Source organism: Archocentrus centrarchus, chromosome 4, assembly GCF_007364275.1.
Source record: "Archocentrus centrarchus isolate MPI-CPG fArcCen1 chromosome 4, fArcCen1, whole genome shotgun sequence".
In the NCBI taxonomy this organism is placed as follows: domain Eukaryota; kingdom Metazoa; phylum Chordata; class Actinopteri; order Cichliformes; family Cichlidae; genus Archocentrus; species Archocentrus centrarchus.
The window spans coordinates 36,676,018-36,698,768 of record NC_044349.1 but is presented as its reverse complement, the minus strand read 5'-3'; the positions used below and the strand labels follow the sequence as shown (position 1 = coordinate 36,698,768).

At 46.7% G+C, this 22,751-nt stretch overlaps 2 protein-coding genes across 3 annotated transcripts; both read right to left on the bottom strand.

Moving 5' to 3' along the window:
* Positions 1–127: 127 nt before the first annotated feature.
* dbt (dihydrolipoamide branched chain transacylase E2) lies at positions 128–8,847 on the bottom strand. Of its 2 annotated transcripts, none has more exons than XM_030727069.1 (11): positions 8,737–8,847; positions 7,502–7,622; positions 7,028–7,103; positions 4,882–5,063; positions 4,678–4,805; positions 4,339–4,600; positions 4,063–4,229; positions 3,900–3,977; positions 3,621–3,812; positions 3,464–3,535; positions 128–2,767 (listed from the first exon to the last, which is right to left on the bottom strand). In XM_030727069.1, the coding sequence occupies exons 1-11, from the start codon at positions 8,782–8,784 to the stop codon at positions 2,600–2,602; spliced, it is 1,494 nt and encodes a 497-aa protein (XP_030582929.1). In that variant the 5' UTR covers positions 8,785–8,847; the 3' UTR covers positions 128–2,599. The 2 variants fall into 2 exon arrangements, with proteins under 2 accessions (XP_030582929.1, XP_030582928.1); XM_030727068.1 differs by having other exon boundaries at positions 7,502–7,625; positions 8,737–8,804.
* Positions 8,848–9,824: 977 nt separating this feature from the next.
* Positions 9,825–21,423, bottom strand: tubgcp5 (tubulin gamma complex component 5). Its single transcript, XM_030728194.1, has 23 exons — positions 21,112–21,423; positions 20,958–21,011; positions 20,397–20,505; positions 19,644–19,740; positions 19,179–19,258; positions 17,957–18,092; positions 16,870–16,987; positions 16,269–16,358; positions 16,048–16,141; positions 15,718–15,970; positions 15,299–15,501; positions 15,100–15,215; positions 14,740–15,008; positions 14,393–14,591; positions 13,656–13,844; positions 13,390–13,572; positions 13,215–13,299; positions 13,008–13,128; positions 12,648–12,799; positions 11,998–12,123; positions 11,357–11,445; positions 11,100–11,200; positions 9,825–10,334 (listed from the first exon to the last, which is right to left on the bottom strand). Exons 1-23 carry the CDS (start codon positions 21,243–21,245, stop codon positions 10,288–10,290), a joined length of 3,045 nt encoding a protein of 1,014 aa, XP_030584054.1. The 5' UTR covers positions 21,246–21,423; the 3' UTR covers positions 9,825–10,287.
* Positions 21,424–22,751: the final 1,328 nt, after the last annotated feature.

The window sequence follows — 22,751 nt, the reverse complement described above, 5'->3', positions numbered from 1 at the left end:
GACCTTTTCATTGGTGCCTAAATTACACCTGCAGCCATTTAAGCTTAGCAAAGTCGTCAGCATCTCTCACACACACACACACACACACACACACACACACAAAGAGACTCATGATGGAATCAGTGTGTTCAGCTTCATTCAGATTTTATTCAGTTTCACACATTTTAAACCCGACCAACTCCCAAACATACAAAACACTTTGTACACTTTGACATTTCATCTGTCGCTAAAGCTAACGACACAAAACAGGAAAAAAGACACGTGACACTAACAGGTAACGCAGTGTGCTCTTTACCCAGCAGCCACCGGGACAGCCAGAACAGCCAGGAGGACCGACTGAAAGCCCTGCGGCTCCACATCAGGACTGAACATCTGGAGATGAAAGCAGCTCAGGGTTGTGGGGTTTACGGTGGTTTATCTGAGACCAGCTTTCTGCGCGTGCTGGTTAATCTACGGGACGATCGCACGACCTTCAGAATCAACTTTTCAGTTTCTGCTTCAGACTTTTTTAATTGAACAGAATACAACAAATTGCTGTTAGTGTTTGTGGGAGGGGCCACTGCAGACTGTCAGAAAGGTTTGGAGTAACAGTCACTAATAAATACGACAGGAGCTAAATTAACGGAGAGAGTTCTGATCGATAGGAAGACCTCCATAGCAGCATCTTCATCTTTGTCAGTTTCACTAGGTTAAAGAGGTCAGCCCGGGCTCGTATTCATCCAAACTCAGAGAGGAAACAAACCTCCATCCTCACTGCAAAAACACCCAAAAATGTTGGTCACATGACACAGACTCCCCAATTACAGGCCGGCAGCTCAAATCTGCATCATCGATTCATCTGTCAATAACTTGGATTCCTGTGTGTCAGTCAGCAGGTTGCTGAGGCCACGTTAAACAGACGGCTGCAGCGAATGCTCACGGGCAGGGAGCTGAACCTGCGAGATTATTAATGAGGATTTTAGAAACAAATGTAAACAGATCGCGAGCAGAAAAACCAAAAACATGAGCTTTAGTCAAAAATCGTCACGATGATGCGAGCGTGCTGCTCGTCGTTCAGCAGCAGAGAAAACCCGTCACGCTTCGATATCTGGTTTACTGACAGCTCTCAGTGTGGACAAACCTGGATCAAGGAGATCAGTGAGGAGGAGTTTCACAGAGCCAATCAATACGAGCGCGATCCGCTCCACAGCTGCATTTCCTTTGGTCACATGACTTCAAAGTGCGCACGTGGAGAATTTAATGCTCAGAGAGGATTTTAGAGTTTTAGTCCAGCTACAAGCCATCAAACTCCTCCCGCTGGTTCTCCTCCTCGGTCCACGTACAGACATACGGGTTTCAGCTGAACCGTGCAGACGGACGTACAGACGGCTCTAACGCCGTCCGTCTGTGCGTCCATCTCTGCAGGGTTAAACTGAACCCAGCAGGTCGGGTTTCATGTGGGAGAACAAGAAGCAGTCTGAGTTAAAGTTGGCGTAGTTGAAGGAAGTTCAGATGGTCACACACGAAGCTGAAAAGCCATCAACAGATCCGAACCTGCAGCTGTCTGAGCTTCACTGCATGCCCGTTGTTATTGTACAGTGACAGTGAAGGACCTGATGTGTCAGGAGCTGCAGGCATCAGTCTGTGCCCAAAACTACCTGCTGATTGAGTTTCAGACTGAAAATGATCTGAGACGTTCACAGTGTAACTACAGGAGCACATCTCGGCTTCCAGCTTATGTCAGACTGAAACATCTCACCTGGAGGTCTGACAGAGGCTGCTCTGGACCTTCTGACTGTATATAACAGATGGACATGGAGTTAAACCTGCATTCTCTCTAATGTCCAGCAGGACATTAAAGAGAACATAACTCTGAGCTCTAACTCTTTCCTGGTGAGTTTATGGTTTCAGTCTCAGGTTTCAGGTCTTAGTGAAGAAAACACGATGTTCATTTGAGAGTCACCAAGGAACAGGAAGCAGGAGAGGATTCAGGGTGGGGCTTCCTGTGATCGATATGTCATTACAGTATGAACATTCAGCACTCCTCGCTCATCATGTCTGACGTCAAAAACACCAGGATGGCGACCATCTAAACACTCTGCTTGAGGCGTCACAAACAGTGGGTGACAGCACGATGGCTACGTCCATCTTTTACATACAGTCTGTGATTTTGACACGTTAAAACGCTGCAGCGTTTAAAGTCCGTCTCGGTTTGTTTTCTCATGATGATTTTCCTACACTTCAGTCTGCAGGAGCTCCAGAACAGGAACACTGACACTAAACCGACTCCGTGGGGACATTTTTCTCTTCGCTGATGTTTCCTGCTCAGACGTGAACCTCAGATGGAAGGGAGACTCCATCAAACCATTAACCTATTATCACTCTGTGTGTGTGTGTGTGTGTGTGTGTGTGCGCGCGCGTGTGTGTGCGCGTGGGCTCTGACAGGTCAACCCCTCCCCCTCTCCTCCCAGCACCTTGCTCAAAGGCAACAAGGAAATGACAGCGAGTGGACATGAAGGCCTCAAACTGAAAGAGGAACTGAAGGCGGAGGGAGGAGGGGGAGCAGCGAAGGTCTGTCAGTGCGGCGTCTCGTCTTCCCCGGGGGCTGATGGGAAACTGTTTATTTGAGGTCCAGCACCATGCTGGCTGGGTTCTCCAGGTACTCCCTCCACAGGTTGGAGAAGCGACACATGGTGGCGCCGTCAATGATGCGGTGATCTGCCGACCAGCTGACCTTCATGATGTGAGCTGGGACCACCTGACCGCCAACATCAAACCGCGGCAGCACCTGAACAAACAGACAGGAAGTCAGGATGGGCGCTGTTTGTTTTGTCACCCAGCAGCCTGGGTTACTGTAAACCTTTGCTGCTGCTGTGTGAAACCTACCTCACACCTGAGCTATTACACCTCCACAGCAGCAGATGGCAGTGTTACCATGCGTTTTGTTACTGAAAGACTATTTTCTAATGTTTGAAGGAGGTAAATCTCACAGCCTAAAGTAAAAGAGGAAAACTTTCAAATCTTGAATGAGATTTATTGGACTGGGATTTCTGAGATTCAGATTATTACTGTTACTGACGTGCAGAAAAAAAAAACACCTGCTCTCAATTATATTGCAGGAAATTAAATCTGGAATTTTGTTCAACTTTTTGATTAATATTTCTTCTTTCTAGTAAAGTTTTTCATTCATAAATGAAGATATTTTAAAGTTAAACCTGTTTGTAATCACTGGAAAACAATTTAAAGCGTTTACAATAAATCAGCCTCTGAGCTTCTTTCATTACTTCACACTGAGATAATCTGAGCTGCCTCGGTTTTTATTTCTAATGTGATCGCTGATATTCCTGCTGCATTAAAGCTTTTGTCATCTTCTGTTTTTGGCTTGCTTTCATACTGAACAAAAACTAAAGGAAACACCAAGAAAGGACGCAGAGAAACCCACACCCACACCCTGCGTGTTTTGAACAGTCTGACAGGAACTCACCTGGATCTTTCCCAGCGCTCCGATGGCGACCTCTGGAGGGAGGATCACCGGTTTGGCGTACGTCCCTCCGATCTGGTTCAAACACAGAGAGCAGGGTCAGGTCAGCGCAGCTTCTCTCGGTGCTGTTGTGTTATTTTTGTGTCGTTGTTGGACTCACCGATCCGATGTTGGACAGCGTGAAGGTCCCCCCTGTCAGGTCGGCGGTGCCCAGCTGACCTGAAGCTCCGAGTGTCTGCAGGCGGTTTAACTCCTGAGCGATCTCGAACACGCTGAGAAACTGAACGTTCTTCACATTAGGAACCAGCAGACCCTGACCGGTGTCCATCGCCAGGCCGATGTTATGAGACGCCTAAATCGCAAGAAGGGCTGTCGTGAGCATCATCAACATCACAGAGCAGCTGGGGGGAACCGAAGCTGGTTCTGAGAGTGTGCTTACCTTGTAGGTGATGTTCTGGCAACCTTCGTCGACTGAAGCATTAAGAATCGGGAAGTGGAGGAGACCAAGGGAAGCAGCCTGAGCCAATTAGAGCACACTATTAACATCAGCAACAAATATCTGACCAATCAGCAGCTTGTCTGCTCCGCCTCTAACATCTGACCTTGATGAAGAAGGGCATGTAGCTCAGTTTGACACCGCGACTGTCAGCAATGGGCTTGAGTTCTGATCTCAGAGCCACCAGACGGCTCAGATCGACCTCGTCACAGTAACCGAAGTGAGGAATCTTCAGCGCCGCCGTCATCGTCTTCACCATCACTTTCTGGAAACCTGGCGAACGAATCAGAGTGTGCACAGAGAGGGGAGATGATACATGAAGCCTAGAGCAAACAGGGCCCACACCACAGCATCATGTTCAGGTGTAACAGTGACCTCTGACCTTTGAGGGGCTCTGTGACATCCTTGCCCGTGAAGACAGGTTTCGGTGTAGTAGGTGGAGGTTTCACAGCTACCTTAGTCCTCACAGGCCCGGCGGCAGCAGCAACAGGAACAGCAGCAGCGGGTGCCTGGGGTGGAGTCTGGATCTCCTGGAATGGGGTCGGAGGCAATATGGCTCCCGTCTGCTTTGCCAGGAAGTTCAGGATGTCCTCTTTCAGGATCCGCCCATCTTTGCCCGTCCCCACCACCTCACTAAGCTTTATCTGAAGACAGAGTGTCACACCAACAACTGGGAATGGACTGGGATAGCCCAGAGTGGACAGACAGGAAACAGACTTACATTATTCTCCATGGCGAGGCGTCTGACTGCAGGCGTGGCCTGGGTCTTGTGACCTTTGATCTCCTGGTGGGTGTGTTCTTCTCGAGCCATGGCGGGCGTCTCCACCACGTCCTCCTCCTGGATCACCTCTGAATGATAACAGGAGTAAGATTCTCAGTCGTGGACTTGGAGAGGGGGACAGGTGACCGGATGTTGATGTCTCACCTGAACTGGACTCTGTCTCGATATCCACCAATGGTTTCCCTACAATGGCTGTGGTGTCTGTATCATAGTAGAGTTTTTTGATGACCCCGTCGTAGCGGCTAGTGATGGTGACTGATGCCTTGTCGCTTTGAACCTCACAGATGCTGTCAAACTGAGAAACTTTATCGCCCTCCTTCACATACCTGTCAGAGAAATTCATTTAAATTCAACTTTCATTTTATTCATATAACTCCAAATCACAACAAACACCTCAAGGTGCTTTATATTGTAAGGTAAAGACCCCACAATCAAAAGGACCCCCTATGAGTAAGCACTTGTGGGAAGAAAAACTTCCTTTTAACAGGAAGAAACCTCCCGCAGAGCGAGTCTCACCAAGAGGTGATTGAAGACAAAACACCCAGTGCATCATGGGAAGCCCCCAGCAGCCTAGTCCAATAACAGCATAACTAAGGGAGGGTTCAGGGTCACCTGATAATAATGAACAATGAATTACAATAGTCTAGAAGTAATAAATGCATGAATTAGCTTTTTAGCATCACTCTAAGGCAGGATGTTTCTAATTTTAGAAATATTGCACAATTCAAAAAAGCGGTCCTACATATTTGTTTAATTTGTGCATTGAAGGACATATCCTGGTCAAAAATAATCTCGCACAGTGTTACTGGAGGCCAAAGTAATGCCATCCAGAGTAAGTATCTGGTAATAGATAAAGCTGGGTATCATCTACATAGCAATGAAAATGTATACAATGCTTTCTAATAATACTGCCTAAGGGAAGCATGTATAATGTAAATAAAATTGGTCCTAGCACAGAACCCTGTGGAACTCCATAATTAACCTTAGTGTGTGAAGAAGACTCCCCATTTACATGAACAAATTGGAGTCTATGAGATAAATATGATTCAAACCACTGCAGTGCAGTACCTTTAATACCTATAGCAAGCTCTAATCTCTGTAATAAAATGTTATGATCAACAGTATCAAAGCTGCACTGAGGTCCAACAGGACAAGTACAGAGATGAGTCCACTGTCAGAGGCTGTAAGAAGATCATTGGTAACCTTCACTAATGCTGTTTCTGTACTGTGATGAATTCTGAAACCTGACTGAAACTCTTCAAATAAACCGTTCCTCTGCAGATGATCAGTTAGCTGTTTTACAACTACTCTTTCAAGAATCTTTGAGAGAAAAGGAAGGTTGGAGATTGGCCTATAATTAGACAGCTGGGTCAGTGATTTAAGTAAATGGTAAATGGACTAGTTCTTATATAGCGCTTTTCTACTCAGTCAGAGCACTCAAAGCGCTTATACAACCTGTTTGCATTCACCCATGCACTCCCATTCATACAAGCACTTCCATTTTTATGAAGCTAAGTGCTTTTAATTACCTAACATTCACTCACATTCATACTCCGACAGAACGGTCGGAGAGCAACTTGGGGTTAAGTATCTTGCCCAAGGATACATTGGCATGTAGCCCGGAGTAGCCAGGATTCGAACCGCTGACCTTCCGATCAGTAGGTGACCTGCTCTACCTACTGAGCTACAGCCACCCCCTGACTGATTTAAGTAGAGGTTTAATTACTGCCACCTGAAAGGCCTGTGGTATGTAGTCAATTAATAAAGACGGACTGATCATATTTAGGTAGGTTTGATGGATTTGTGAAGTCTTGTCAGTCTTTAGTGGGCCATTTGCACTCTAGGGTAATTTTCTACTTCATTTCTGTACTTAGCTAGGATCTGTGGTCTAAAAGAGTTTATTGCTTGTGAGAAGTTCATGTGGGTTTGACTATTTGAAGGGTAACTAGATCTCCCAGAATAGTTTCCGTTCTTTTAGCATGGTGTGAATCTTTGGTGTCTGGGTAGGTTCTGAGGCCTATGGTGTTGGGTCATTTTTGCGGTCTGGGGTAGTGGGAGTAATTTCTGTGGCTGTGAGAAGCTGCAGTGGTCTCCTCAAACCTTGCATGTTGGTAGTTTTTTCCTCTCATCACAGGTTACAGGTGCTACATCCTGATGGTTTCAGAGGTAATCCTCACCTGTTTGCTCATTTAGAAGCTGAGGTTTCAGGTTTGTCTGGCTTAAAAACAAAATAATCCCACATTTTTAACATGATAAAAATGGGTGCTGCAGGGCTGTTTTTGTCACGTACCACTCCTTGACGGTCACCTCTGTGATTCCCTCGCCGATGTCAGACAGTTTGAACTGGACGATGGGTCCTCGATTCACTGCAGGACAAAAAAAAAAATTGACATCACCAGAGAAAGAGTGAAAGATTGGACTGTGCCGATGCAGGTCAGTGAACAGCATGTTTGATATGCCTGTCCTCGAGTCCCTCAAACAACAAAACTTTCACAGTAATAAAGATCTCCCTGGCAACAGCACCCAGTCCAGGATGGATAAAAACAGGTGCATTTCCTGTTGAGTGCTCTGCACATTTAAACATCTGCTACCTGACCTCCTGAAAACCTGAACCTGGATAACCCAGAATGAGTTTGGAAGAAAAAGACCAGTCTGAAAGCTGCTAAAGGAGCTTCAGATGCTGACTCGAGAACATGTCCATGATCCATCAAAGGTTTGGGCTGAGAGGAGGTAAGGACTCAGGTCCCTGCTGGTCTGGACTTACCGACAGCAGCATGGAGCATTCTGCAGCTGAAAATCTGGAGGTTCCTGTCACATCTGAAAGCGACTGGCTGACCGGTCCTGTGAGGTCTGAAGGTCTGCGGCCGAAATTGTTGGCGGCAACTCTGCTGACGGGAAGAGATCAGACAACAAAGATCATCTGGACAGCCGACAGACGTCGCACAACACAGTTGCTTCTAAGACACGCCCCCTGATATTCAGGACCCTTTTGCGTCGCACTTCAGGTTCTGAACATCAACACTTTGAAACTCAAAAAATAAAAGACAAGCTCACAACTCTGTCAGCTTTCAGAGAAAAGCACGTTCTGACATCAGACCTGCTCCTCCTCCTCCTGATTCAGCTCTTTGGAGATCAGGAGGAGGAGCTCGACCTGACACCCCAAATAGGGAATATTTTTCCATTTTAGGCTACATTCATGCCTACATGGGAATTTTTAAAACGGTTAACATGAAAATGCAAAAAACAAGGTGTCAATATAACCTGAACCAGGAAGTGCTGGGCACAACTCTAACACGGTAAACAACATGTTTATGTGCAGACGACTTGCACGATAATCCCCATGTAGGAGTGGACGCAGCCCTACAGCACTGAGCAGCTGCTGACGAGTTCAGGGGTCATTTACTTCAATTACTGCTGCTCTGCTTCACACTTCTAGGGCAAACACCACCGAGACCACCTGTGTGCTTACGTCACTGTATGTGACGCTGAGTCACGCCCTGAGTCAGGTACTGTGCGTTCAGTGCAGGAGGACGATGGCGAATGACCTTCAGGTCTAAAACACTGCTCTGCGTGTTTTTATCGCAGGTTAACTCGAAATATCACGATGTTATTTCAAAGCGCGGCCGTTACAGGCAGTGAGCATTAATTCTGGTTTCAAAGTAGGGTACAGGTGAGCAGGACAGGTAACTGTAGATTTCACACTCAGAAGTTTGCGCATGCTCCTGACATAAACACCTGTCCTCATTAAGGTGAGTCCGCTCAGGTGGATGCTGAAGCCTCACTGAGCAGGCCTTCTGACCCGGAAGCAATCACAGCTGTTAGCGCTTAGCTGGAGCATGCTAGCAGCTGTTTTAATTCTGCTAGCATTAGCATCAGCTAACCTATCAGTGCACTACGCTGACGCGCTATGCGTGGTGGCGTCGCGGTGACGCTCCGTCCGCGCAAGCCGCAGGTTAGCGTTTACTGCACTCAGGGGAATACACCGCTTCGTTTGCTCACCAGCAGCCGCCGAAACGCGACAAAAGGGCTTCTGGTCACCGCCGCCATGTCCGCGGTCCGCCGCACGCCCCTCTCAGCAGCCAATCAGCGCCCAGCGCCACCTTCTCTTCTACTGCTGTTTCCTGGGAGCCTCTCAGACGTCACCCAGGCGAGGTCGCGCCATCTGCGGGGCTGGAGGAACACTACAAGCTGGAACAGGCCGCCTTCCCAGGGTCTGGGGACAATCCGAAATGTCTAGATAATAACCTGTACACCATATACAGCATCATAAAAGATAAAAGAATAATTTATTGAATAAAGAACTTAATAAAGTGCTGCTGACCTGGCCAATAAAGACACCACCCCCTCTCTGACACACCATGGTACTCCCGATGAGCATCACCCTGTGCCATCTCCAGTATTATGTTAGTTATGATTAACATTATTGTTATTATCACTGCACATCATGTAAATATTTTTTTTAATTTAAAAAGTGCCTGATTCCCTGGTATAACTCACAGCTTAAGCTGGAGAGGGAATGGCATCAAACTAATTTAGAAGATGCTCATTTAGCCTGGAATCTAATTAAAAGAGCTGAATCAGATAAAATATGAGCTCTGAAGTCAAAATCTAAATAAAATGCTTTGTAAAAAGCTTAACACAATCAAAGAGCTCAATAAGCAGAAATCAAAATTAAACTGACTAAAAATGCAGCGGAAAAAAGCTTAATATAACACAGACTCATCCTGTACATGTGTATTTATAGATTCATACAAGTATTAAATCAAATTTTTGAATACTAACTTAATCATAATTACATAATTAAGTGGGATATTGACCTATATTCATGACTACATGCTGGATGCAGCACTTATAGATGGTCCAAAAAATATTAAACTGCATCATAAACAAAGTTGTGTAATTAAAAATAAGATGTTGGAGGGCTTTTCTATCAGTGTTGGTCTGCATATTCGATTTGCTAAATATGTTGTGCTACCCGCCGCATTCCTCTTGACCTGTGCCCCCCCGGGCTTAAAATTCATGAAAGCAGAAACAAAAAAGAAGCAGTGCTTGTTTTAATCTGACACAAATAAACTCATCATACAGGATAAATAACGAGGCGTCTTTTTAATGTTCCAAATCAGGTCACATTGCCATGCAGTGAATATCAAAACAGGCATTTTATAAAGTCTCTGGTACATCCTGGCAGATGCACCCAGAGGGAGACATTTATTTAAACCCAGTCTGACTCCACAGAGAAGTGCAGCACCCCCCACGACCTTCAAGGACCTCCTCAGGTCACACGTTTACCTGTTAGTTTAATCAGCTCACTGCACCATCAATGCTAATATTAAATATGATCAAGCAATTCTAAATGTAAATTGAATGACAGCATTGATCTACATCATCATGTGACAGTTATTCTGCCTTATACACACACACACATTACTGACATCAAATTCATAAAAAATACAAAAATTCACATTTTTTAAATACAGAAGCTGATGTTTGTTGAGAAGCTGCAGGCCAGCCCGAGTCCATCTCTGGCAGACGGCTTCAGTCCACGGCTCCTCAGCACTGCTCGAATCCTGCCATCAGAGACAGGGCCAGAGACTCCACTGCACGAGCACAAGAAACACAGTTCATCACTTCATCATTCCTCCTCACTGTTCCCAGGGTAAAAACAACACGCAGTTAACCACAAATCTACGGTGGCCCCGAGGTGCCAGACAGACATTTCACTGCGAGGACAGGGATCAAATTTCTGATTCATTTTTCTCTCCTTGTTAAATCCTGAAATGACCTTGCAGGATAAACTGATCCCAAGCGCTCCCAGACTGCAGGCCTACTCCCGAGTCTCTAAGATGGGAGTGAGATGGACGCCAACGCAGCATATCTGAGCAACATGTGAGCCCTCATAACCTCATAAATGCAGGAGATATCCGCGAGTCACAGTCGAAACACTATGTCAGGTTTCTGTGAGCAGCTGCAGCATCGGTGCGCTGATCCATCAGTCTGACGTCTGTGACGCAGAGCTGCACAAACCAGCGTCGCTACCTGGATGTTTGATCTGATCACTCGCAAAGTGCATTGTGGGTAAACCTTCAGGGCTCGTATCAGCGTGTGGGATAGGTGGCTGCTCAGAACAGGTGAGAGAATGGCAAAAGGTCATCTCGATATCTCATGCACTTACGAGGTTACGACTGGAAATCCTCACAGTATTCACAGCACGGAGGCAGCACTTAGCTCGGCTCCGTTAAACCGGCTCAGGCAGAAGGCACCGACTGATCTCAAAGTGAAATGCCGTCTGAAATGTGTTTTGCACCTTCGTACCTCCACACAGAATCACTGCATGTATGAAGTGAGCCAGAAGAGTCACTCACAGTGAGGGAAGGAGCCCCGACACACCGCCTTATTGAGGATAGTCACGAGGAACATGTGACAGTTTTTGAAATCCGACTCCATTTTATCGATGGACTCGATCCTGAAATGGGAACAAAAACAACATTTAGCTGGAACGGACGGTGCCTGCAGCAGACCGTGTGCATCATCTCTGTAACTGCAGCACAAACACACAGTGTGCACCCTTAGTGTCACATTACAACCACTAAATACAGCTGAGGTCATTACGAGCTCTTACTTCCAGGCTCCAAATCCAGCTTGCCATCGATCCGAGAAGATGAGGACGAGATTGAGAACCTTCATTATCGCCTCCTTCACAAAACTGACCTGAGAAAACACAACAGTCAGAAACACGTGAGTCTGAGCAGGAACCACAGGAGGACATGAAGCATATCAATCTGCCCCTCCACTGTGACCCGGTGGATACACCACTGAAATCACTCCATCAGAGCTGAAGTCGGGGATTTCAAACACACGGTCCACTAAAGTCAGCCCACAGGACATTTCAGAGCACACAAACTGCAAAGGGAGGCAGAAGGTTTCCATAAACGGGATGAATCGCTGTCCTTGAGAACAGATCACGCCCTCGGATCTCTGAATTAGTGTCAGTTTACAGACAAAGATTTGCTCGGCGGAGCCCGGAGAGCTGTGCTGACACCGCAATCCAGCAGCAGGTCGTTATGCTGAATGCAGGAAAACAGACGACGATGAAACGGAACATCTCAGGCTCATCATCACGTTTACAAACGGATGGTTGAATGTATTTAATCTTGTGCATACTAAAACAAGGGGGGGGGCTTCCTAATAGGTTACTAGTTTTCTAAAACTAAAACAGGGTTTGATGGCACCATCTTGGATGAAGCGCCGCCTGCTGCTCACCTTCTCCCTCAGCAGGCAGCGGTCGTGGATCGTGGCCAGGTATCGGTAATGGATCTTGATGAGCTGATCCAAGTCCTTCGCTTCCTGTACTTGGTGCTGAAACTCGAGTCCGGTGCTGTGAAGAATCTGCAGACACACGAAGCACATTAAGGTTCAGAGTTTGCATCAGTCTGATGGTTTTCACCTTTTCTTTCCCGCTGAGCCTCAAATCAGAGACGTTAGACTTGAGATTGTTTTTTTATGCCACAGGAACTTTTTAAAGATGTTCATTTATGTTCTGGGTAATTTAAAGAATATCAGAATCGGTGGATTTATAATCTGCAGACTTTTAAACATCTGCAAGTCTCAGTCCATGAAACGTTTTGCTGGGAACAAGAGAGGACAGGTAACTGTCAGGTAATCATCAGAGTTCATGTGAGTGTTGGTTTCGAGTGTTGCTGTGCAGAAGTTTCTGTGCAGCTGTTTCATGCTCTGAGTAATCATGTCAGGAATAAAAATAATGATCCTGTGAGCTTTGTGCTTGCAGTGGCACAATCACAACACTCGCGGGTTAAATGACGTGCTGGGCTGCCTGAATGAAGTGGGGCCCTGAGTGATGTCACTGGTGCCACTTCCTGTTTGTAAGAGGTCAGCTTGGCGGCTCCTCTCACCCTCGTCATGATGTAGTTGTGAAGACTGTTGACGAAGTGCATCAGTTTAACCCTCAGCAGACACATTCTGTGGATCTGCTGGTTTATGGGCTCTTTGACCTTCACTTCCTCGGCCACAGCGCCCTCCAGCTTCTTAGTGATGTCTGTAAAATCTATGAGAAAACAAATATTTATTACACTTGTCAAATTACTAACCCAGTCTTAATTAATTTCTCTGGTCTATAAAATGCCTGAAAATGTGAGAAAAGTTCCGGTCAGTTTCCCGGAGCTCCAGGTAACGTCTTCAAATCTCTTTTCTGAACAAACAATTGGAACAACATGATTCAAAACTATATTTTTATCTATAACTGAAGCTCGTACCGCTGAATCGAAGAGTGTCCAAACTGTACTTGGCCCATTTGATCTGCAGCAGGAGGAGGAACACTTGGTTGTAGATCTTCTGACACTCGGAGCTGATCACGATGTCGACGGGCCAGGGGACCTGCGCAAACAACAACCCGGAAACGTCAGCGTGACGGTTTCAAAAAAGCACCAACAATAATCAAAGCCACGCAATCACAGCGTCACCTTGTAACTCAGGGTGAGGACTTCCAGGTTATTCACAGGGTGTTTTTTCCTGGAAGGGTCAATGGGCTCCAAAAACACAGACAACCTGTATAACAAGAAGTGATTGAGGAAATACTGACAGGAATAAGTAACCGTCAGAGTTTTAATAATACAGCTCAACAAAGGTGTGCAGTACCTGCTGCTATCCTCCGGGTAGCGCTGTCCGACCGCCTCCTGCAGCTGCACGTTCAGAAAAGATGGCTGCTGCCAGCTCTCCTTCTCCTGCACCTTCTCAAAGATGGCCGTGTAAAAGTCGTACATGGTGTCTCCAGCTTCCAGCAGGAAGTAGTTCCTCATAGCTTGGAGGTATTCCAGCAGCCTGCGGAGACGTCACAGAGTTCAAATGCTTTCCATTCCCTCGTAACAAAAATACGAAACAGGACACCGAAGAGCAACGCTTACTTGTAGTCCTTCTTCAGAGTCTTCATCAGGTTTCCGCAGCATTCGATGTACCTCCTCTCGATGTGCGGGTAGAGGCAGGAACGCAGCGTGAGCTCGAACGTCTGGCAGGTGACAGACTGAGACGAGCGGTCCACGCTGAAATCCCCTCCAGAGAAACACTCCTGGAAGTCACTCTGCTCCAAGTACAGCCTGAGGAAGAGGAGGCCAGGACAGAGCTCACTCAGACTCAAACTGTTTGGATTTGCGCCAAAACTCTGTTTTTATTATTTGTGGTCTGGAGTTGTTTTTAAATTGGGTGATTCTGCACGTGCAGTTTTGCACACGGTCTTATTTCGGTCTTATAGGGGTGGCTGTAGCTCAGTAGGTAGAGCAGGTCACCTACTGATCGGAAGGTCAGCGGTTCGAATCCTGGCTACTCCAGGCTACATGCCAATGTATCCTTGGGCAAGATACTTAACCCTAAGTTGCTCTCCGACCGTTCTGTCGGAGTATGAATGTGTGTGAATGCTAGTTAAATAAAAAAGCACTTAGCTTAATTAATGATGGAAGTGCTTGTATGAATGGGAGTGCATGGGTGAATGCAAAACAGGTTGTATAAGCGCTTTGAGTGCTCTGATTGAGTAGAAAAGCGCTATATAAGAACTAGTCCATTTACCATTTACCATTTGCCCTGAGCCTCTGCCAACATAACTCCTCAAGTGGCAAAAGACTTGTTTGTAGAAGAACTCTGGTGTTACCTGGCAAAGTTGATGGCCAGCAGCGGATCATGGACGTCATCGATCTCCAGGTGTTGTGCCATGATGGACTGCATCTTTATCAGACTCCTCCTGGTGGCCTGCTGCTCCGTCACTGCGTCTGACGGAGACTCCTCTTGGCTGCAGAGGCGCGACTGCACCGACTCCAGAAACAGCGTGTACAAACTCTTCCTCTCTGCATCTGTACGGAAACATCCACTGCAGGTCAATAAGGTCAAATATTTACCCAGCAGAATCGTAAACCTGACCAGTGCCATGCCTTCATTAATTGGAACAATGCAAACAGGCACAGATGGAGAAAAGCAGCACTCGCGCAGGCAAACACCGACCTCTGGAAGACCTCTCTGATTTCTCGTCCTCCTTGCAGTCCAGATTTTTGAGCAGCTGCATGGACTTCCCGGCCATGATGATCTGCTTGAGGACAGGTTTGAGGAAGGACACCATGGTGAGCTGCCTGCTGCTGGAGCCCTGATCCCCTCCGGAGCTCCCGCTGGCCGCGTCGTTCAGCTTCTCCTCGTTCTCCACCGTCTCCGACACACTGTACAGCGTGTAGGTGGCGTACCAGAAGTCCCTGTGATTCACTGGCACGTCTTTGTTTCTGGGCAACAGAAGGAAGACGCTCAGCCAATAAAATGCTGCTAATGTTACATTACAAACACAATTTCAGCTGAACAATCTCTGCAGCGCACCTTTGGATAATGAATTCTTTGGCGGGATCAAACAGATGTCCGTGAACGATCCATTCATCCACGATCTCTAAATATGGTCGGACCGTCTCCGTCCACAGAGAAAATAACAGCGCCACCTGGTGAAGAGAGAGAGCGCATACACATTTGCTTCCTTCCATAAAATCCACGTCGTGGTAATGTTCCTGAGGCGAGCGCTCACCGCGTGCTCCGATGCTTCGCCGACGCTGTCATACTCGATGATCGCCTTGTAGAGGGTGTTGAGCAGGTGAGATGCCCGCACCACGTTCGGGGTGGCAGGCGGGACTTCAGCGATGCCCGTGCAGAAGACTCTGTGCAGCACTTTGAGCTTAGCCAGGTGAGGGCTGAGTCGCTCCAAAACCGCAGACAGAGTCACCGTCTCATCTGCAAAAAGACACAACTCATTAAAATGATGACAAATATCAGGAATCAAACACTGGACGACCTATCCCACTGTCACCAAGTGCTTGCTCATAGGGGGTTGTCTGATTGTTGGGTTTTCTCTGTATTGATCTGGTGCTATATAAATAAAATTGAACTGAACTGAATGCAGAGAACAGTATTCATCAGGAAGTCTCAGTAAAACAAACTTGGACTTGCCATTGCGTATGAGCTCTCTCTCAATTGTGGTCAGCTCCTCTTTGAAGCCTGTGAAGTACTTGTTGAGCGCCCACACAAAGGCCTGGTAGGTCCTGAAGGGAGGGTCGGAGCCCTTCTTGGAGCTGTAGGAGGCCCCGGAGCCAGGCGGGCACGGCTCCGAGCTGTAACCCGTCACCTCGTCGATGAACCTCTGCAGCCTGAAAACAGACTGACCGTAGACGGCGATATGCTCGAGCACAGAGCGCAGGCAGTTCTGGAGCACAGAAGAAAAGAATGTTTCACCACAGCCAGCAGCACACGGTTATTAACGTCTTTGAGATCTGGACTTACGCTGGTCAGATGAGTTACCACCACGTTATTTCTTACTGACACTTTTCCATCGTGGTGCTGGAATATGAAGTGTTTCTTAACCCCAGACAGAAGCCTGCAAGAAGAAACTCATACAGCTCAACATTACAGGTCAATGAGCCCGTGATCTTCTCTAAAAATGATCCAAATGTTTGGTGTCCTCCAGGATCGGGAAACAGGAGATGAGCAGCACGCTCTCTTACCACAATGTTTCTCGTATTACTTGAGTCTCTGTGACAAAGGCCTTTTCTTCTGGCAGATACAGCGGATCCGTGTTATACAAGTGCTGATCCCTGAGAGGATAGAAACAGCCCATCAGCACCTCCAGACTTTAAACCGCTTCAACAAACAAACACGCCAAAGTAAAAGGTCAAACACATGAATGAAATTATGACTCTGTCCTCAAGCTTTTCTTACAATAAATTTAACTTTATTCTCAAAACACTTCAAACAGTTTTTCCTCCTCTAACTGCAGCTTCCATCCATCAACACCCAGACCTCCATCTCCCAGCCTCCTCCTTCAGCTCTTCCAGGGGACCACCGAGCTGTTCCCAGGCCAGATGAGAGATTTTATCTCTTCGGTGTCTGACCCAGGGCGTCCCCCTGGTGGGACATGCCCAGAACACCTCACCTAGCAGGTGTCCTGGGCAGATGCCTGAACCCCCTCGGCTGGCTCTTTTGCAAATTGGTTCTTTAATATTCTTACCTGCAGTTAGAACTTTTTTATTCCTCTGAAAGTCATTATATGAAATGAATTTTATACACTGTAAATGAATTTTTAACAAAAAGTGAAGATGGGCTTACCAAACATTGAGTAAGTTGGAGTGTAAATGCAGGCTGTGAGGAAAACGAGGCGCATGAGGCACCCAGTACGGGGTCACCACATGCTGTTCCAGCCAGGCCCGAGCGTCAGGCTCCCCCACTGGGAAGGAACACAGGAAAATGACTTTCAAATAACATCCAAAAAACACGTCCTAGTCTTTATAAACTAAGACGCCTCCTGCAGTTGTTAACGCTGCAGTGCAGTCTGGGTAGTTACATCAGAAGGATGCAATGTTTTCTGTGCAGCTTGTGACTGAAGAGGAAACAAAGCGGACGTTACTCCCTCGTTTGGCGACTCTACGTCGACCAAAAGGGACAGCGCTCATAAAGAGCTGCAGCTCTCAGCTGTCAGAGGTCAAACTTTTATGGTACCAACAAAGTTGCTCATTCAGGAATCAGCATCCGCTGCCCTTGTAGGATCCTCTACTCGCTGCGTCATGCTGGCTCAGCACACCTGCTGGCGGCTGTTTGGCTGCATGCTCGTCTCTGTGTCTGAGCATCAGCCCTAAACAGACAGCTGAGCTGAGCGAACGGGAAGGTTATCACTTCCTGTGTACTCAGGGTCGTGACCTTAGGTCCACTTTCAGAGCGGGAGAACCTCTGATATTTCCTCTTTCACGTTTCTTAGTGTTTTCACTCTCTATCCGAGGACCGTCAGCACAGCGTTTAGTTGTTACTTGTAACACGCAGCATCTCTGATTCTGTGATCGAAAGCATCGAATGCGTGAGGAGAGACGTACTGGATATCATCTCCATCCCTCCATCCTTATCAGGAAAGCTGTGGAGACTCTGTCTCCCTTGTTACAGCAGCCCAATCTCCAGTCTGTGAGCACGAAACCTGAGTACATCAACCCAGAATGATGGTAGCATTACTGCAAAGTGGGTTAAACATTCAGGATTTTTACACCAATGAAAATATTTCATGTGTTTTTCCCAGTGTGCTTTAGAACGACAGAACATCTGGAGCAGATTAAGACCCACAAGCTGAAATATTCCAGCTTTTTATTTTGGTCCCGTCTCATTATCCTGTAACAGCCTCGTGTTATTTTGTTACGTGACCGGTCTGCACCTGTCCAGGTGACTGGAACTGTCTTGCTGGGGTTGTCCTGGTCCTCCTGAGGTGTTCTGTCCAACTGGATCCCAGAGTCCTCTCTGCTGATTGGCTGCTGACTGTCATCGTCGTCGCTCTCCTCCTCAGACCACTCCTACAAAACAGGAAACAGCGATGGGCACAGCTTTTATGAACTGCATCTGTAGGTACCGTGCTCAAACAGAATGCAATGATCTGCAAATCTCATAAACCAATATTTGATTCATCATAGAGCACAGAAAGGGGTCACAGGGGTCAGCATGGGCACCCTGACTGGTCTGTGCCCCAAACACAACAAACTGTGATGGACTGTGTGTTCTGACTCCTTCCTATCAGCACCAGCAGTAACATTTTCGGCACTTTGAGCTGCAAAAGCTCGACTGTAAGATCGGACCAGCCGTCACTCCCCACGTGCATCAGTGAGCCTCTGCTGCCCGTGACCCCATCGCTGGTTCACTGCTGTTCCTTCCTTGGACCACCTTTGATAGATACTGACCCCTGCAGGCTGGGAACACCCCCACAGGAGCTGCAGTTTTGCAGATGCTCTGACCCAGTCGCCTAGCCATCACAGTTTGGCTCAAATCCTCATGCTGTCGATTTTTCCTGCTTCTAACATCAACTTTGAGGATAAAATGTTCACCTGCTCCCTGATATCTCCCACCCACTAACAGGAGCCACGATCTGTGTATATACAGGTTTTAAATCAGCATGTGCTCCCATGCAAATGCTGTCTTCTTCAGGGAAGGCCTTCATATTTCAGATGCTAAACCGCTTATTGCACCTACTCCAGCAGCACAGCACAGTCCGGGTCCTGAACCGGCCGGCCTGCAGTTGAGACCTTTGACCAGCTGAGAACATCTGGAGCATCATGAACACAAAAACAGGACAAAGCAGACCGGGGACTGCTGAGCAGCTAGAATCCTCTATCAGACAGAACGGGACAACATTGCTCTCCCAAACTCCAGCAGCTGCTCTCCTCAGTTCCCAGATGTTTATGGACTGTTGTTAAAGCAGAGGGGATGGTGCACAGCGGGAAACATTCAAAATGAGCTCATATTTGGAATGTAATTCCCCACAGTGCATATTCACCTACAATAGTCCTAAAACCTGTGGAAAAGTCCCACCTGATGTTCGCACAGAGACTCGCAGCAATGCAGAAAAACATCACCGACACTGATAAAGGTTCGCTTTGGTCACTCACAGGTGTATCTGGGTACGGCCCGATGTTTACGTCCTCACCCTCCATCAGATATTTAGCCCAGTTAAACTTGTCCTCTGGTTCTGCAGATACAAGTTAAAGAGAGTTTTGCTCAGATTTAGTCTGAAACAAACATGAAGTAACACAAACAGGCCGACGGTGAGGACATCACTGGAATTTGCCGCTGGTCAAAGTTCATCTAGATTTTGGTGTTACAATGATTCTAGCATCTGTAATACATAATTCACTAACACATATCTTCAGTTAAAAAGGTTAACTAACAGATGAGGATCTAAAAAATATCATTTTGTTTGGATAGTTTCTGTTTTTAACTCCATTCTCTATAAAAATGACTGAAAACCAGAACGAATGACACGAGAACATTTTAATCTGTCACAGATTTGATAAATGATGAAGTAACTCTGTCACTGTCGTCAGTGAGACATTTCAGTCACAGCAGCAGCTCACCGGCCTCCTTCAGTCTGGGTCTCTCGGTGAAGTCGGTGTTCGAGGGCGATCCCGATAAGCAGAGCAGCAGCGACAGGACGCTGTAGTGAGCATCAGTCTGCCCAAACAAGGAAAACACGTTTTACTGAAATACTTCTGCAGCCGTCGCCGTGATGCTACAGTGTGATGTTTGTCAAACCTCAGTAACCTAAATCTCCTTCCTTTACCACAGGACTGTGCAAAAGTCTTGTGCCACCCCTCATTTCTTTATATTTTGCCTCGAAAGACCTGCTAGCTGAAAACTCAGCATCTCTCAGCACGGTGTGCAGAGTTTCATTAAAAAAAGAAGAAAGAAATAAAGTGGACACATGGAGGACAAAAGAAGTGTGAGGCCTAAAGATTATCTACAGATGAACAGGATCTGAAAGTCCCGTCCTGAAGAAACAGGAACAAATCCAGCAAAGATCTGACACAGGACCTGAGAGATGCACCTCAACCTTCAGCTCAAAGACTGATCAGATTATTGGTTTAATGTTTACATTTAGTGCCTTTAACTTTTCACAATCACCTCTGAATATAACCTCCCTCGTCTCTCGCCGTTTACAAGATTCACACTATGATGCGTTTCCTCTCCTACCTCCTTTATTTTGCCATCATAACAGAAACGGCAGCTGACTGTACATCAAAGGAATACGAATAATGTTTAAGCAGTCAGCACTGTGGGTGCAAGCATTCAGCTGACTGAGTAAAACCGCATCATTTCCTGTGCCGTACCTTTTTTCCATCTGTGTTTGGTAAAGGTGAGTTCAGGAATTCTTCAGTCAGTCTCATCCAGCTTTCTGCTTTCTGCAGGTCTGAGTGCACCATGAGCTTTTCGTAGATTCTGGAAAACACAGCAGACTATTAGGCCCTGTGTTACCACGGAGAAGGAGGCGGGACATCAGGGGCTCAGACAAAGGTAGAGAGGCTGAGATGGTTCAGGTGTGTGTGCAGGAAAAGAGAAAGACCTCAGAGGAGGTTCGTGGATGCAGGACATGCAGAGGGTTGGAGTGACGGAGGAGGATGCTGGGAGAGGGTGACATGGAGGCAGGCGAGCAGCTGAAAGAAGAAAAAGACTGTAGGTGAAGGTGGAGGCGTGTCCCTGACAGGAGACAGCTGCACGGACAGGTACACCACAGGTCTTGCGGCGAAGAACAGGTGAGGACGAAGAAAAATGTGTCCCCACTGTGCCTTCAGGTGTTTGACGTGGAAAGGTTCGGTGCAGACCGGCCCGCTGCTAAACGTTTCTGCACGTTTAAAGTTTATGATGACACAGAACAGCAAAGAGACACCCACCCGCGGACGCTCCGCTCCACCCGGTGACCGTCCACGTCCAGGTACCGGTGAAACCTGCAGACCAAGGAGAACACGTCAGCGCCACGGCCCACGGCGGCAGCAGCAGCAGCAGCAGCAGCAGCCCCCACACACCCGTCAAAAGCGGCCGACTCACTTAAAGTTGGACCAGGCGAACTTGAGAGCCAGCTGGAAGTTCGGGTCCTCCTCGTCGCGGATCCCGCTGAGCTGGCCGACCAGCCGCTTCGTCTCCCTCTCCGTCTCCTTCTCGAACGTGCTCCAGTGCGCCATGATGGTGCTGACAGCGGGCCGCGGTCACACGCCCCTCGGCCCGGACTATCAGTGCACTCTGGCCCGCTCTCTCTGCCGGGAAACACGCCAGTGGAACCGGGAAGGTTTCAAACGCACCGCTCTAGCAGCACGGAGGTCGCCATCTCTCGCCACCGACCGCTCCGGGACCGCGCAGTTAGCTCCGCCTCTGGGCCAACATGACTGGTGCGCATGCGCAAAATAATGTAAACAATTTTTAAAAAAAACTTTATACACAATTATTTACAATTTGTACAAACATTAAGGCGCGTGAAGTGATACTGATAATTACACAATTAAGGCACTGGTGTAATGGAACAACAACAATAAACAGAACAAACCAAACCAAACAAAAAACAACAACAAACAAAAACAAACGTTAATGTCAGGGCTTTTCTTGTAATTTGTATTCTTCAATAATATCAGATAGCATTTTAGCTTTTTTATTTTTCATCTTTTTAAGGGCTTTTATATACAATAGGAAGCCATTAAAGAAAACATAAAAATTAGGGGTAACTTAGAGTTATGTAAATATCCTTTCTCTAGAACCAAAATGGTGTTTACTAAAAAGTCATCTTTTTCACTGTCCATAATTAAACCATAAATTGTGTCCTTTTGACAGAACTTTTGCAACCGAGGTACTTTAGGAAACAGCCAGTCGTAAATGTCAAAGCACAAGGCTTCAGAGAACATACAATGCACAAACAGATGATCAGTAGATTCAATGTCATTGTCACAGAATATAGTAGAATACAGTTCGTTTCAAAGCCAAATCGCTGGTGCAGAAAGTCATTGGACGGATAAATTCCATTCAGAATCTTAAAATGAATTTCTTTTGCCTTTGGAGTCACAGGGAATTTTAAATGTTTAGTTCTTAAAGTGTAAATTGCGTTTTTTGAAAATATTTGAGAGACTGAATTCTTATAGGACTGAGTAGGATGTAAGGTGTAACAGAATACGTTTCTAATTATTTTGTTTTGGATTGAAATTTCAGTAAAGTCGCACTTTCCAATCAGTATTAGTGGAAGCTGAGGAGAGACCGGTACTGTTAACAATCCTCTAATCAAACTCCAAACAGCATCAGGGATTGCTTTAGTTATAGTTCTGTATGTTTTAGCATTACAGAGATTATTATATTTAAGGGAGAATCATTATGCACCCAGAATTGTCTGGGCACTGGTGACCAAATGCCTTTATCTAGCCATTCCTTGTTGCACAGCAATTTGCCTCTGACAGTAACATATCTGTTATTCCAAATCAGTGTATTGTGGGGGGTGTAATTATGATTATAGTGAAGTTTCCAGTACAAAAGAACCTGCTGGGAAAAAGAGATAATTTAATAGGGAGTCTCTGGATTGAGAAATCACATCTAAGTAAAAATGGAGGCACGTGCTAGTGTCTGGCCAAAGATCCAGCAGGCAAGATCGGAGGGCAAGCGAGCCTACTACAGAGGAGGAGATGGATACATCAATGGAAAAAGAATCACCT

Excerpts from the sequence above, each read along its gene's own strand:
- dbt (XM_030727068.1), bottom strand. The coding sequence starts at position 8,784 with ATGGCGGCGGTGACCAGAAGCCCTTTTGTCGCGTTTCGGCGGCTGCTG. Across the intron at positions 5,064-7,027 it reads GAGGTGACCGTCAAGGAGTG|GTATGTGAAGGAGGGCGATA; the intron begins GTACGTGACAAA and ends TTTCTCTGACAG. Across the intron at positions 4,806-4,881 it reads CGAGACAGAGTCCAGTTCAG|AGGTGATCCAGGAGGAGGAC; the intron begins GTGAGACATCAA and ends GTTATCATTCAG.
- tubgcp5 (XM_030728194.1), bottom strand. The coding sequence starts at position 21,245 with ATGGCGCACTGGAGCACGTTCGAGAAGGAGACGGAGAGGGAGACGAAG. Across the intron at positions 21,012-21,111 it reads TTCGCCTGGTCCAACTTTAA|GTTTCACCGGTACCTGGACG; the intron begins GTGAGTCGGCCG and ends CTTGGTCTGCAG. Across the intron at positions 15,971-16,047 it reads TGGTAACTCATCTGACCAGC|AACTGCCTGCGCTCTGTGCT; the intron begins GTAAGTCCAGAT and ends TCTGTGCTCCAG.